Genomic DNA, 14,624 nt, shown 5'->3' with positions numbered 1-14,624 from the left:
AAACACAGATAAAACAAAAAATAACTATATCATTTGCTGTGTAAAAAAAAATCTTTTTCGGCAGGTGAATGTTGGTTGAAGCGATAATTTAGCAATATTTCATGTATTGTACAAGATAGTTATCTTCTCCTGAGTGCGTTTTCATGAGAAGTAAATAAATGTAAGACAAATAACAGTTTAATTTGCATTTCTGAAATGAAAATAGAATTATCGCGGGACACAAATTAAAAAACGGCTCGTCTGTTAATTTCGGATTCACGGAAGTTGCCATCGAAAGCATTTCTGCATTTGACCAGCAGATGGCGAGAACTTGGCGACTGAAGACGACGGGGTGTTGTGTCACGATAGCCAAGTTGCCGTAATTTATGGTAAGTAATTCACTTTCATTTTTGTCGCGTGAAATTTAAGTAACAATTTCCACGGTAAGGCAGAGCAGTCGTTTTGACAGGTCACCAGGTGGCGCTAATGTACAAAATGTTGAACAAGCAGAAGAAGAATAAGGTTGACTGATTGGCGGACGTCACGTCGGTCTGCAGTTATATTAGAGACAGGTGTGCACGACGGGAATCTACAACCGCAGAGTACAGGTGTGGCAAGATGCCGACTGACTGCGTGGCCTTTCCTCAGCTAGTTGCCGTTTCTCACAGTGACATTTTCCTTGTTGCACGATTTGCACACTTGAGGGACGTAACAGCGTTTGACATTTGAGCACAGTATGTGACAATTCACTTCGGTTTGCTTGATTTGGCACATAGGATTTTTTGTTTCTTTTCTCAGTCACAAGTTGCATCAGACACTTCTGCACACTATGACGTAAAAAAGACACGCGGACGTACGTCTTGGGTAGGCGGAGCCAATGTTTTTCGAAGACATACTTGTAAGTCTTGGGGAGTAAAAGAGTAAATGACATACCTGATGACTTTGTAATTGGGAATTGAACTGTAAGGATTTGTTTAGATTGTACTGAATCTCCCCATGTTAGCGATACAAGTGCACGATAAGATTTATTTTATTATTATTATTTTAGCACCGTTTAGCTTGGACAAAAAGAGGGTTTACAATAATACAGGGGGGGGAAAGAACGTCACATACCACACAATAGTCAACGGAATCAATAAAAGACAATATTTAGTCATAAAAAAAAAACGTTCAATCCAATTGTCCAAAGATCTCAGCTGAAGAATATTACCCTGAGTGATTGCATATCTGACCAAAACAACGGGAAACTGGCAACGTGCAATTGTCGACTCAATTTTCCCACTACACGTACCCCCCCCCCCCTTTATTAACGTTAACAAACCAAACACCGTTATTAATAGGTGCTTATTGAGTGCGTATTCTCGGAAATCAATGTCTCAACGTCACCTACCTACTTTTGTCCCAATGTAGTCACCGTACTTAGCGACCTTCTGCGCATGTGCAGCAAATCGCGCAAATAGTGGAGCCAAAGCTGCCATCGATCGAAACCCGAACAACCTTCACATAAATCACCCAAATTACGTCATCTGGATGAAATAGAATAAATGCTGCTTTTAATTTAGATGACAAACTCGTTCATCTGTGGGCCGACTATCTCTTTGACAGTACCTGCAAAAAAAAAAAAAAAAAGAAAGAAATCCCCAAATGACAACAATGAGTGTTTTCAGCAGAGGTTTTTATGCATAGTTTTCGAGGAAAATTAACATTTACACGTTTTTATTTGATTAGGCTTGCTTCCTTTTGTGTTTGATACACACACACACACGCGCTTCCAAAAGCAACAAGAAATGACGACATTAGACGACTTTGAGCAGCGAAAAAACAACGACACATGTAGAACAACGTGCTGCGGAAGCACTCCCAACACATGACAAAGTTCCCTGTCTCATAACGGAAGAAAATTCCTTATAGTGATGATCTCCATACATTGTAGTTTACTTCCTACATGCTTTGAACTGCAACCACAAAATGGCAAAGTGTTTAGAGTACTCGGTAGTGGGTAGGGAGTCCTTCCCGACACAGCTATTGATCTTAGTAAAGGAGGACGCTGTTACTTAAAGAGACTGGCGCCATGGAAAGCGGTTAGAGCATCTATTCCGTATTCTTGCTATCCCAGGACATGTAAATTGTGAAACGAAAATGCACTACATCTACACGCTACGATAACTACCAGTGAAGCGCTCGATGTTAACTAGGAGAATTTTACAATGTCACTCGTCTATAATTGCTTAAATGGCTTTACTAGTAATGCGTTATACTAGAGGGGGGGGGGCAAAGAACATACATGGACGTTAACATGGATGTTAAGGATATGGAATAAATGCTGAAATGGCTTTCCAAATGCACAACGTTTTGTGTCAACATCCATGCAAAGGCTGGAGATGCTCCAGGTACGGAAGGAAGTCCTCTACATGTTCTTGTACATGGAGCGGTCGCGCGGTAGCTGCGGTGGCGTGTTGCTGGCGCTCAGTTTGAGGTGGAAGTGGTAGACGGTCAATGTGATGACGATGATCAGCGCCAGGATGAAACCCAGGATGAGTGGCAGAGTCTCCTCGAGGCGCTCGCGCTGGTCCGTGATGCACTTGTACGCTTGGGTGCGGGACAAGAAAAAAAAAATGTGATAATTTAGTAGGGAAAAGGACAAAATGATTCAGAGACACGCTAGTATGAAATGGTTTAATATTTTGTGAAGATTTTTTGCTACGAAAGCTAGTGTATGCGAGCACTACCAGCAACTGTAGTTACTCACGCTCGCTGAAGACAAAGTCGGCGGTCATGTCAAAGGGTTGAATCTGGATGTCGTACATGTGCACAGTGACGCCTTTCTGGTGGTCGCTGCTGATGAGGGTCAGAGTCTGCTGGGCGGTGCACACGTACGAACGGCCGGCTGGCGTCACCAACGCTGACAGGCGGTGAGTGGTCGCCGTGTGCTTACCCGCTGAGGATAAATTCAAATCAGGAGTCAAGGAACCACTGTAGTCGTCAAACTGGATTAGATGTGGATGATGTCATTGCGAGTGGGTGTAAAGCTGCTGAGTCGTGGTAGAATCGTCAGACTCACGGTTGTAGGCGTTGATGAAGTGAGAAATTTCTGATGTGTCGTACACGAACTGAACCTTACTGATCTTCCACACCTCCGCACCTTTGGCACGCAGCTCCTGCCATGCACAAAGTATAGGAGTTGCTTTATTTGGTTCCAGAGATGACTTGTAATAAAAATTCAAATGTAATCAATTGTAATTAAAATGTGGGTAAAATAAAATATAGAACATAATAACATCCTTGCACAATAAATTACACTATAATACATAACATAAAAAAAAATTGTAAAAAATGAAATTAGCTACATCTGAAAAGCGGTTGTTTTTGTGTCTGCGTGGCACCTTAGAGAAGTAGATACGCAGAGTGTAGGCGTTGTTCTTCCAGCTGATGTGGATCTCTGACTCGCTGCTGCCACATTTACCGTCGATCTGAGCGCCACGAGGCAGCGTGAATGATGCCTGCTCTGTGATCAACTGGATGCACAAAAATGGATGAACATGTCGTCCTTTTAAGCATCAACATGCATCCTTTATTCGGCTGAGTCAGCATTTCATGAGCGACAAGCCCTGAAAAAGCATTAAGCCGAAAAAACACAACTGACAAAAATGAAATAAAAAACAGTACAAAAAACACAAAATATTAATTATATGAAAAAAAATTGAAAAAAAAAACTACACTTAAAAAAAAAATCTGCATTTTTTCTGAGTCAGCATTTTATGCACAAGTTCAATTCAACCTCAGAATGAAAATACAAGACAAAATTAAACAGTTAGCAAAATTCAGCCACATAGTACAAAACAAGTATTTTTTTTGTATTTATTCATTTTTATTTTTGTATTTTTTCATTTATTATGTAAATCATATTTACTGTATTAAAAAATGGTATTTGTTTCTATTATTTAATGTGTATAACTGCACACTTAAAACAGTAGGTGATGAAAATGAAATAATATAAATATATATTGATATTTAAATTGTTTTCATATAATACATACATAATTTATTGTTATTTATTTAAGCGGTATTAAATTAATTAGCCTAATGTGTTAATTAATGAACATTATTTAACATATTGAATCATTTACAGTCCTTTTTTGGTTGGTGTGGTCATTGGGGAATGAGGGTGGGGTACACGTGAGTTAATGTTAGGGGCGGGGTTGGGTTTCCTTACGTCTATCCGGTTGAGCGCCAGCACGTCGTAGGGCACGACCAGTTTGACGGCAAACTCCACCATGAGGCAGGTGGTCCCATTCTCCCGCACGGCGAAGATGGCCCGGTCGGGGTTGTCCGACAGACCCGACAGGTTCTCCCCTTCCCGCTCGCCCCCCGACACCGACAGCAGCAACGCGCCTGCACGGGAACGGGAACACAAAACGTAAAAAATGCTCAGTCAGCATTCAAAAACTGAAGTAGGTCTCCATGAATTGGATTCAAATCAAGATAAACATCTGAAAGGAATATTATAAAAATATAAAAACTCATTGAGTTTAATATTAAAGTGATGTTTTCATACGTTTTGTGTTTTTACCGCAATTAAAAGAGGCATTTCGGTGAAAGACAAACACACACACACGCGATGCAGTGTTGAATTAAGTCAACTAAACACACCCACCCACACACACACTCACTACACACGTGCCTACAAAAAAAAAGGAATGAGATCAGTACTCACAAAAATGACGCAGTCCAAAACACACACACATATGCGGACACACACAGTGAGGTGAGAAATCTATGGCTAGTGGGCCAGTTAGGGGTCCCTGATATATAAATTGAGCTAACTTAAAATAATTTCAACATTTAATAGATTAAATGCTCATTGGATTTCATATTATAATGTTTTTTTAAAACACCATTTTTTTTTAAATAAAAAAATGTGCATGGAAAAGTCACACTTTTGGGGAAAATACAAATACTGCAGTATGGAGTTACGACAACTACACTCACCAACGCTTACAGACATGCACACATACACTCACCATACACACCAAGAATAAAAACTCCCAGCATAAAAAAATACTGAGTTGAGGAATGTTCATTTTGTTACATACATGGCACCTTTACCGATCTTAAATTTAATCCCATTTAAATACAATAAAACTTGTATGGAAATAAAAGACTATACATGCTCAATATAATTCAAAATAAAAACAAAACACTAATCGTTGAGTAAGTCACTTTTTGTTGAAGCTGCATATATACATATTGCAGTGATAACTACACACACACACACACACACACACTGAAGATATACATTCCTCACTGACCCAGTAGAAGAAGCTGTCCGCTCTCCGTGGTGCTGAAGCCCGCTCGTCCCATCTTCCAGCAGGTTCCCCCCCCCACCAAAACCGCCGCAGACGCCAACCTGGAGCGACTGCAAGCACCTGAGCTGAGCGGGAACGAGAGGGAGAAGAAGAGGCGGGGGGAGGGAGAGAGAGGGAGACACAGCGAGAGAGAGAGCGAGAGCGAGAGAGAGAGCGAGAGCGAGAGAGAGAGAGAGAGAGGGGATGCCTCCCCTCAAATCCTCACGAATGCACCAAAAAAAAAAAAAAAAAAAAAAAGGAAAATCCACTTGATCCAGTGCACTAAAAACTAAAGGTGGCAAAGCGAAGTCATCCGGTCCGTGTCGTCCACATCTCTGCAGTGGCTCTCACTTTGGCTCGCTTGCAGATTGCGCTGCCAGTGAGGTGTGACGGGACACAAAAACGCCCCCCCCACGCAACCCAAAGCTGCCCACCCCCCACCTGAGGCTGCCTCGTCGCCCGCCTCCACCTCTGCGCCTGCACAAAAGTGCATCAGAGCTTTTCCATTCTACTCAGAGGGAGTTGCGTGGTAGGGAAGCGAACAGACAACGATTTTTCAAGGCAAGTCTGTCGTCATCACTTTGTTGTCATGTGAGATGCTATTAAAGGTGGTTCCTGATACATAAGTTCTTTTTGGGTGGGGGTTGTAATAGTGTCAGGTTGAGGGGGGGGGGGGGTGGAGGGTAGGTGGCGCAAACCCTCCCCTTCGTCGTACACTGCAGAACCTCACAGAACCCGCGCACTTCTTAATCGCCACGCGGAGAGTACAACCGAAAACTCAAGTTCATTCGGGAGGCTTTTGTTTCAACTAACTCATTTTTATTTTTTTTTTAAATACAGTCAAAATATGAATATGAATATTTTCAAATTGTTAAAAATATTATTTTGTCAACTTCAAACGCCCCCACCTACTTTTTCCTTTTTGGGACACTCGCTTTAGTATTTGCTGATGATGATTTGGGTCATTATTTCTTTTGAATTGGATTCTATATTTTTGATGTAAGTTTTTGATTTTCTTAAAACACCAAAAACATGCTCTTTTTTGGGGAGAGCGTCAAAGTTTACTTCAACAACTTAAAAAAAAATTTTTTTTTTTTACTTTACTATGAAAACCACACCCCCTAAAAAAGAGCCCCTTTTGAACCAAGCGGACGCTGTCATACTGGATTTGTGGATTTGATACTCAGATTTGTATGCATTTTTTTGCCTTTGTTGGTTCCATTAAAAAAAAAAAAATAGAGAAGGGAAAAAGAGAAACGACTTTTCCACTGGACTTGCCACCCACAAGACAAAGCTGACGGTCTGCTTGGAAAATCCCGTCTCATATTTTCATTCATTCCTCCTCGTCATTCTGGATGGATTACAATATGCGTGGAATTTAACACAATTTTGCAGCTTATTTTGGGGGGCCAAACGAATTCCACAAGAGGAGAAGCAGCCCATATACAGGAAGATATGTGACGTAAGGCGACTCACACTGAAAAGAGTAAGACTTTTTTGTCAACAGACCGATTCAGAATAACAGTTTAAATGTAAAAATGGATGGATGATTTATTTTTTTTTTTTTGTGAATTGTAGATTTCTGGTGGTTAGACAAAATGAGGCAAAAAAAAAAAAACGCAATCAAGCTGATGCTTTGAGGTCCCCTGTTCCACTGTCATTTATTGGTACACATACTATAAAACAGTATTAAAGGAGCAACCGCGCCGTCTTTGCTTTAAGTTCAACAGTACAATAGAAATACAAAAAAAAAAAAAAAAAGACAAGAAAGAACACTTACACACACAGTATGGTGAGTTGGAGAGCCAAAGTAAAAAAAAAAAAAAAAGAGGAAAACATTTGCAAAAATAATTTTTGTTTCTTGAACCAACTGGAAAAACAAGTGCAAAAAAAAAAACAAAAAAGAGAAAAAAAAAAGCCTCTAACAGACAAACAAGTCAACTACACATCATATCTAATATATAATATATATATGTTCATTTATTTATATATATGTATAGATATCTCCATATAAATAACCCGCAAATTTGGCATTGACACTTGCTCAAATAAGTTAAAAAATCCTAACAGACATCGAGTGGCACGTTTGCAAAGCCAAAGAATAAAAGCACTTTTTTTTTTTTCGCGCCTTGGGGGAGGTCATCCCTCCAGGGGCGTTCTCTGCTCGTACCAATAGACGGAAAACAAAAATAAAAGACAAAGACATATGGGCATTCACCACATGTGACGACATCCTGATGATGTCATGATGATGCTGCAGCGAGCATTTTGGTGGCCAATTTTGGATTTAAAAATTTTTTTTTTATCTGCATCAGCTTGAGTTGTCATAACTGCGGCTGTTTATTATCTCACATTAGGGGTGGGCAAATCTTTGTCCTCTGGGGTCAAGTTTGATTTTTAAAATGACCATGGGTCACTTGAGCATGTGTAGAAAACTTTTAAGAAAAAAAAATAAATAAAAAAAAATAATTTAAAAAAATAGATAAAATGTGGATGCAAAAATTGTATTGTATGTATGTCTAAAAAAAGATGGTTTAATATAAATAAAATGTTTTTTAAATGTACACGTAATTTTTAAATAGTTGTTTTCCAATTATTTGCGATGAAAAGACAAATAAATCCAAATAAAAACATTTCAATTTTCTTTTTTTTTTTTAGAGGAAAAGAAACTTAAATAAACGGAAGAAAACGCTTGATAATCAAACGTAAATGCTGAAATGAAAGAACGGACTTTGCCCACCCGTTTTACACTCTAAAAAACATTTGGAAGATTTTAAAGAGGAAATTAATCAAAGATGGGGGCAGTAAAATCATCACAAATTTTTGCCTAACGCTTCCAATTGGATTGAAAAATATTAATGAGAAAATCCCAATTAATTAAATTGACCTTAGAGTATTTTTGGAGCAGACAAGTTTTCATGAAGGTGTAACGTCACAACAGCGGCCATTTTTTTACAGTGCTACCTGAACAAAATATGATTAAAAAAAAAAACAGCATTGCGTTAGAAATCAAGTGTGATTGTACAAATAGTGCTACATTCCAATCATGTCACATACAAACAAAGTGTTTATGTGCACAGTTTCAAAGCTAAATGGTGTTGGAGGTGGGCTACAGTGTGTGTGTGTGTTCAGGGTGTGAGCTTTTGGCGCTTGTGTGTGTGTGTGTGTGTGTGTGTACATGTCAGACGCTCACACCACCGTGGCCGGTCGGCGCTCCATCTCCTCCTCCAACTTGGCCGTCTGCTGCATGTCCTTTACCTTTAAACATGCAGACAAAGCTTTCAAAATATATAAGGAAGGCATTCAGTAAACATCTAAAAAGTATACACACCCCTGTTTGAACGCTCGGTTTTTGTCATATTAAAAAAATAAATAAAAAGAGGAGTCAATGACCATTAAAAACTTTCAGGGCAGCCTCGAGGGGCAATTTAAAGCAGAAAAATATGAATAATGAAGCAAAGAAAAAAAAGTGGAGGAGGTGCCTACCTTTTTGTTTGTTTGCATGGTGTGATGCCAAAAGCTGTGCCAGGAGAAGCAAATCATATTAAACAACCAAAAATGATCACATGTACAAACATGGATGGATGGAGATGAATGTTTGGTTTTGTTATCGAATGAAATGTTTGGCGAAAGTACAAATAGATTTTTTTTTTTTTAAATAAAAACGTGACTTCGATATCTTGTTGTACCTGTTCATTGAACTTGTCCAGTTTCTCCACCTGTTCTCTCTGGTTCTTCTCCAGCTGCTCCATTTCCTTCTGGTGCTTCATGGCCAACTAACACACACACACACACACACACACACACGCAAATGTAACGTCTACTCGGCTGTACGAGCACGCACGTGTGTTTCTTGTTTTTGTACACACCCTCTTTCTCTCATCCATGAACTTCTTGGTGTTGCTGCTGTTCAACTCTCGCACTCTCCTGCGCGTCACAAACAAAATGGCGTCAGCGCACTTAAAATGGAGGACATGTTGAAAATAATTTACAAGTAAGGTTGTGAGATGTTGTGCAGTAAGAGTACGTCCTTGGACACGGAGTCGCTGGACCCTGAGAAGAGTCGGACGGTCCGACATGGAACACTTCATCATGTGAGGACACACTTGATGTTAATGGGGAGTGTGTGTGTGTGTGTGTGTGTTGCAGCACCTTTCCCTCTCCGCCTTGTTTTTGATGCTCTTGTCCTGGCTGATGGCTTTGCTGTTCTCCATGGACATCTTGGCCTGGTTGGCTCGCATCTCTTTGCTCTGCCTGCATCATGACAGCAAACTTAAAAAAAATGTGTTGGCGGAAAACAAGACAAAAAAGTGTGTTTTGCCGCAATGAGTGAAAAATTGAGCAATATTTGGAAGAGGTCTACATGGCGGGGTAAAAAAGTGCAGGGAAGCAGGCGCAATGATGCACGAAAATGTTGCAACCTGGGACCTCACTCCATTCACTTTCCAATTGGTTACACACACACGCACGCACACACACACACACAAAGGAAAGCATGTCTAACCGCTCGTGTATGAGTTTGAGCTGTCCGGTCTGCTGCTCCTGCACGCTGCTCAGCAGCTTCTTGAGGTGCTCGCACTGCTGCGTGACGTGGGCATCCTTCATCTCCTGCTCTTCGCTGCTGTGGCCGCTGACCAACTCCGACCATTCCTTGGTGTGCTGCGCCGTTATGTCTTTCACCTAGCGCGCACACAAAACCCGAACGTCAGGACGACGACAGCGCAATAAACGCGCAAGTGTCTGCGAATGTTGCACCTTTGTTTTGTGATCGGCGACCAGCGTTTGGATCTTGGCTTCGGTTTCCTTCTTCAGTTCTTGGCAATTGTTTTCCCTGATGGACAACGTGCGTGGGAAGCATTAGGCACACCTGTGCACTCGAGTACAGGGGTGGGGAAACGTTTTGATTGGCGGGTCACAATGGGTTCTAAAATTTGACAAAAGGGGCCGGACCAGGAGCAGATGGATGGAGTGTTTTGGTAACCTCACCTCATCGGAGAAAAAAAAATACATTTAATTTTAAATGAAAGTGAACAAAAGCATTACAATAAAATATATGTCTTTGAAAAACCACAGTATTAAAAAAAAAACAAAAAAAAAAAACACTAATAAGGTTTTTTCATTTGATTTTTTTCAAGTTCGGCAGGCCGGATTAAAACGTTTAACGGGCCGCAAGTGGCCCCCGGGCCGTAGTTTGCCCACGCCTGCTCTAGTATGATATAGTGTCTAAGTGCATCACCGTAAAACATGTTCTTAATATTTTGCTTGACTTATCCTCAGATTGTAACGCCTTCCAAAGCTTGAATAAAATAAAATAAATAAAGTACATCATTTGCATAATTCTCTGAGGTATGTGGGCAAAAAAAAAAAATCTGTTATTTTTACCCTCGTTTTTTGATGGCTTTCTCCAGCAGTTTCTCCAGCGTGCTCTTCTCCTTGTCGTGCATCGACGCCATTTTGTCCACCTGCGTGCCGTGTGCTTTCTGCATCACGTTTTGATCCTGCAAAGACAATCAGACACACGCATTCATACGCCACGGAAGACAAAAGCGTTTGGGAGCGCTGCGTCACTCACCTTCGAGTGCTTCTTTTTCAAGGCGCACAGCTCCTTTTGTTGCTTTTTGAGGAGTTTGATATACGTCTGCAGGGCGAGAGACGCACATTACGTTACAGATTTTTTATTATGATTATTTTTTAATACAAATGGCAATTTTAAATGTACCTTCATTTGCTTTAAGTCGTCAATGCTGACATTCGGTACGAGTGCGTTATCTGCAACAGTGCAGGACAACACTTAATTACCCCGCGTGTGTGTTCAAAAAATGCACGTGTGTCACGCCCGTGTACCTTTCTTGGTTTCTGCCGTGTTGTTCTGGGCAGCGTTGGAGGTCTGAGCGACATCCGAGCTGCTCTGGGGCGTCACGCTGGCCTTCACCGGATCGCCTTTGCCCTTCCCCTTCTTGTCATTCTTGGAGCTTCCGCTGGGGACGTCGGCGATGTCATTCTGAGACGGGACACGCACGCAATTGTCAGTTTTCATGATAGTGGGTCAGTCAGTGTATCATTTATTTTTTTTTTTTGGGGGGTGTGTGTGAGAAGGCACCGTGTCAATGCCGAGGGCTTTCATCTGGTCGGCTCTTTTCTCCGCAATGGTCAGAAACTTCTTGGGGTCGGACAGAGCGTCTACAATAGCTGCAACATATCATTAAAAATCCGCCGGGTTAAAAAAAACAAGACAAAAACCTCTGTAGACATTTTTAGCTGATAGAAATATGTGTAAATAAAATTAATTGGGACATTTTTTCTTTTTACTTTATACAATTACTGTTATGACATAAATAAACAATTGATAAATGAATGTAATATTATATAATTAAAATATTGGAAAAAAATTCCATTTATTTTAATTTTTTTTTATTTATTTTTTGATTGTATCTATTTAGATTCGTGTTATTTACGTCAAATAAATATTAAACACGGTAATTGGATTTTTATTTTTAATATTTTATCTCCTATGATCCCTATGGAGAGAAACACAGATTTGATTCACATTAAGGTGTGATAGAGATCAGATTTGGAGGAAATAGCAAATTTTGTAAAATTGTAAAAATAAAATAAATAAATAAATAATGCTGTAAAACCAATGCAAGCATAGCTGGAAACACAATAAGGGCTTGGCAGGAGTATAAAAAGAAAAGCAATCACTAAACAATCAAAAACAAAGTGATCCGCACATCAGGAGGAGGTGCTAACGAGCGCGGTCATTTTCCCTGCTCCCCAACCCTTCGGCTGCATTTAATGACAGCTGCAAATGTCTTCTCATTTGCATGTTTAAAGCCTTTGCGGCAGCACATTGCCTTGCACCATCATTACCGGCAAAGCAACTAGCGGCACAGAGGAAGGAAGTAAAAAGAAAACCCAAAACAAAAGTTCCCCGGAAGGCTTATTATAAACCGAGTGGCGTGAAATCAACTCAGAAGCGCTTGGCGACGCCGGTGTATGTTTGTTGCGCTCACCCCCAAAGCCGTCGGGAACGTAGGTTTTGAGGATGATCTGGCAGAAGATGGTGGGCAGCGAGAGGGGCTTGTTGCCCTCGTTGCGCAGAGAGATGTGTCGGTAGCCGGCCTGCAGGCCGTCCAGCGGCAGGATGCGCTGGCCGATCAACTTGTTGTTGTCGTCGTACACGGCCAGGCGCAGCACCGCCAGATCGGGCAAGATCACCTGCAAGAAAAGGCTAAAAGTGTCAGCGAAAGGCTGCTTGGCATTTTTCTAGAAATGTAAAAAAAAAAACAACAAAAAAAAAAAACATTGATGTTCATGTTCATGATGTGTGTGTGTTTGTAAAGGTATGGACCGCCTCCTGGAGTCGTGAGATAAGTGAACAAAGAGTGGAGGGTGATTAATTCACGGGCGAAAAGATAAGCGAATCCTCACTAGAGATGAATGAACGGCCGCAAAGTGGGGCGTGGTGCCGCCCCGCCTGGGTTGTGAATCATCCCGTGAGCACGCACGCCAGACGTGCGTTTCAAGGTGTTTGCCGGTTCCCGCTGGCCGCGTGTGCGCATGTGACAAAAGGGATCTCGCCGGCAGCCGGTGATGCCCCCTCACCGATTGTGCTCACGGTGCATGTGTGTGTACGGGAATCGCGTGCGTTTGTGTGGGGCGTTGCATGAGGCTGTGATTGATGATGTGTGTTAAAAGGCGCGGGAGTCACAGTCACGGCTGAGAGACTTCTCATTGTGCTGAGAGCGGCACTTTTACTCGCGCGCGTGCACGCCCGCACACGCTCAATGGGACCTGCAATCGCGCTTCAGTGTAAACCAAGCGTGGGCAAACTACGGCCCGGGGGCCACATGCGGCCCGTCAAACGTTTGAATCCGGCCCGCCGAACTTGCAAAAAAAATTCAATGAATAAACCTTGTTCATGTTTTATTTTCTAAATACCGTGGTACCTTTCTAAAAACGAAGGGTTCCTCATTGTAGGCGGGATTGAGGCCGTTGTTCATCACCATGCGAGTGCGGAACTCTTTGCGAATGGTGTCGGTGGGCAGGCCGTACATGTCGACCTCCACGTACGTGCCGATCTTCTTGTCTGAGAGGAACTGCCCCGAGAACACCTGCGTTGGGAAGGACAAAGGTGATCGAATAGATCGATCGCTATCCGAAAAGGATTTTGAACACATTGAGGAAGAGGCCTGACCTGTGGGCGTGAATGTTGTAATGACGCAAAAAAGAGCATGCGTTGGTTCACGGCGCAGGCCTCACCTGTACGCTGCATGTGGCGGCGATGACGCCATCCACCGGCGTCTCCGAGAAGGGATCGAACATCCGGTCGGACCGCCGCATGAAGTCGGGCTTCAGAAGGTACCTGATGTGCACAATAATGGAGAAATCAATGAAATGATAAGTTTCACTTTGACTGCATGTTTTTTTTTTTTTCTTTTCTCTAATAGATCCCAAGGGGAGAATGCGTGCACCCGTGTACTATTAGACGTAATGGCGGTTTGGCAAAAGCCCCACGACCCTCCGTGTATATTACACATATTACATTTCCAGCATTAGCAGTGAAGCTGGAGTCCTCAGGGTGAGGGGGGGGGTCGGTTAGGAGGAGGAATAGACAGATGACTTCTCCGAAAACCACTTACAGGCCTCCGGGAGCGCGAGGCGGCGGCTACGGTCGTCAACGGCAACCACTAATGAGATGTGACAAGCTTTAAGTGATGAGAGAGAGAGAGAGAGGAAGGAGATGCTCTCACCCGCAGCATCCGTTGTACTCAAACTTTCCCTGGTTCAGCTGCATGGACAGATCTGCGGAGGAGAAGGAGAAGAGAAAAGAGAGAAAAATCAAAAGCAGAGCAAAAGGCTTGCAACGCGGTCATCCTCTCGTGCCAGCGCCTCTGGCCTCGCACGTGGCCAGCTGCAGGAGGCGCCATATGTTGCGTGGCCCTTTAGCCTCGGGTGGCGGGGCAACAGCTGCTTCACAACAGGCTTGCGCCCAACGAGGAAGGCGAACAGTCGAGTGCAGCGCGGTCAAATTGAGAATGGCGTTCATCTTTACGATTGTGCTTTAGGCAAGCTGGCACTCGGGCTCAATGGTTTTGAAAAATAATCACATTTTGCACTTAATGTTGCAAGTGGGATTTTATTTATTTGCAGGCATTATACTTTCTTCTCTTCGTATATGAAAAAAGATGAAAATAAATGCTGACAAACACACCTCATTTATTACCATTGACGGCTAAAAACGTCAAAGATCCTTTTTTTTTTTTAACTCGGCTGGTAGTGAATGAGCTAAGAAAAAAA

At 42.1% G+C, this 14,624-nt stretch overlaps 2 protein-coding genes across 6 annotated transcripts in view; both read right to left on the bottom strand.

Annotated features, from left to right (window-relative positions):
- Positions 1–1,633: 1,633 nt before the first annotated feature.
- On the bottom strand, positions 1,634–5,503 carry lamp5 (lysosome associated membrane protein 5). The gene is made up of 6 exons (XM_088286377.1): positions 5,289–5,503; positions 4,193–4,371; positions 3,363–3,494; positions 3,041–3,137; positions 2,729–2,917; positions 1,634–2,568 (listed from the first exon to the last, which is right to left on the bottom strand). The coding sequence occupies exons 1-6, from the start codon at positions 5,338–5,340 to the stop codon at positions 2,387–2,389; spliced, it is 831 nt and encodes a 276-aa protein (XP_088142503.1). The 5' UTR covers positions 5,341–5,503; the 3' UTR covers positions 1,634–2,386.
- A 1,456-nt stretch (positions 5,504–6,959) lies between these two features.
- plcb4b (phospholipase C, beta 4b) overlaps positions 6,960–14,624 on the bottom strand; it is a 36,345-nt gene continuing 28,680 nt past the window's right edge. For 4 of the 5 annotated variants that reach the window (XM_088286350.1, XM_088286353.1, XM_088286351.1 and 1 more), the window contains 16 exons: positions 14,078–14,129; positions 13,587–13,689; positions 13,274–13,438; positions 12,338–12,542; positions 11,425–11,513; positions 11,169–11,325; positions 11,044–11,093; positions 10,897–10,962; positions 10,707–10,822; positions 10,080–10,155; positions 9,829–10,004; positions 9,477–9,578; positions 9,194–9,251; positions 9,014–9,100; positions 8,811–8,844; positions 6,960–8,582 (listed from right to left, as the gene is read on the bottom strand). In XM_088286350.1, coding sequence (XP_088142476.1) covers positions 8,506–8,582; positions 8,811–8,844; positions 9,014–9,100; positions 9,194–9,251; positions 9,477–9,578; positions 9,829–10,004; positions 10,080–10,155; positions 10,707–10,822; positions 10,897–10,962; positions 11,044–11,093; positions 11,169–11,325; positions 11,425–11,513; positions 12,338–12,542; positions 13,274–13,438; positions 13,587–13,689; positions 14,078–14,129 — 1,613 coding nt within the window. In that variant the 3' untranslated portion in view covers positions 6,960–8,505. The remainder of the gene's footprint in view (positions 8,583–8,810; positions 8,845–9,013; positions 9,101–9,193; positions 9,252–9,476; positions 9,579–9,828; positions 10,005–10,079; positions 10,156–10,706; positions 10,823–10,896; positions 10,963–11,043; positions 11,094–11,168; positions 11,326–11,424; positions 11,514–12,337; positions 12,543–13,273; positions 13,439–13,586; positions 13,690–14,077; positions 14,130–14,624) is intronic. The other variant, XM_088286354.1, reaches the window with a different exon arrangement.

Source organism: Idiotropiscis lumnitzeri, chromosome 21 (assembly GCF_059441095.1).
Source record: "Idiotropiscis lumnitzeri isolate Australia: NSW breed Sydney's pygmy pipehorse chromosome 21, RoL_Ilum_1.0, whole genome shotgun sequence".
Lineage (NCBI taxonomy): Eukaryota > Metazoa > Chordata > Actinopteri > Syngnathiformes > Syngnathidae > Idiotropiscis > Idiotropiscis lumnitzeri.
This window is presented reverse-complemented; position numbering and strand designations above follow the sequence as displayed.

What these genes read in the sequence shown, in the direction of transcription:
- lamp5 (XM_088286377.1), bottom strand. Translation starts at nt 5,340, where the DNA reads ATGGGACGAGCGGGCTTCAGCACCACGGAGAGCGGACAGCTTCTTCTA. An exon ending in TGGCGCTCAACCGGATAGAC is followed by an intron (nt 3,495 to 4,192) that starts GTAAGGAAACCC and finishes TTGTGCATCCAG; the next exon opens with TTGATCACAGAGCAGGCATC. An exon ending in CTTCATCAACGCCTACAACC is followed by an intron (nt 2,918 to 3,040) that starts GTGAGTCTGACG and finishes ATTTATCCTCAG; the next exon opens with CGGGTAAGCACACGGCGACC.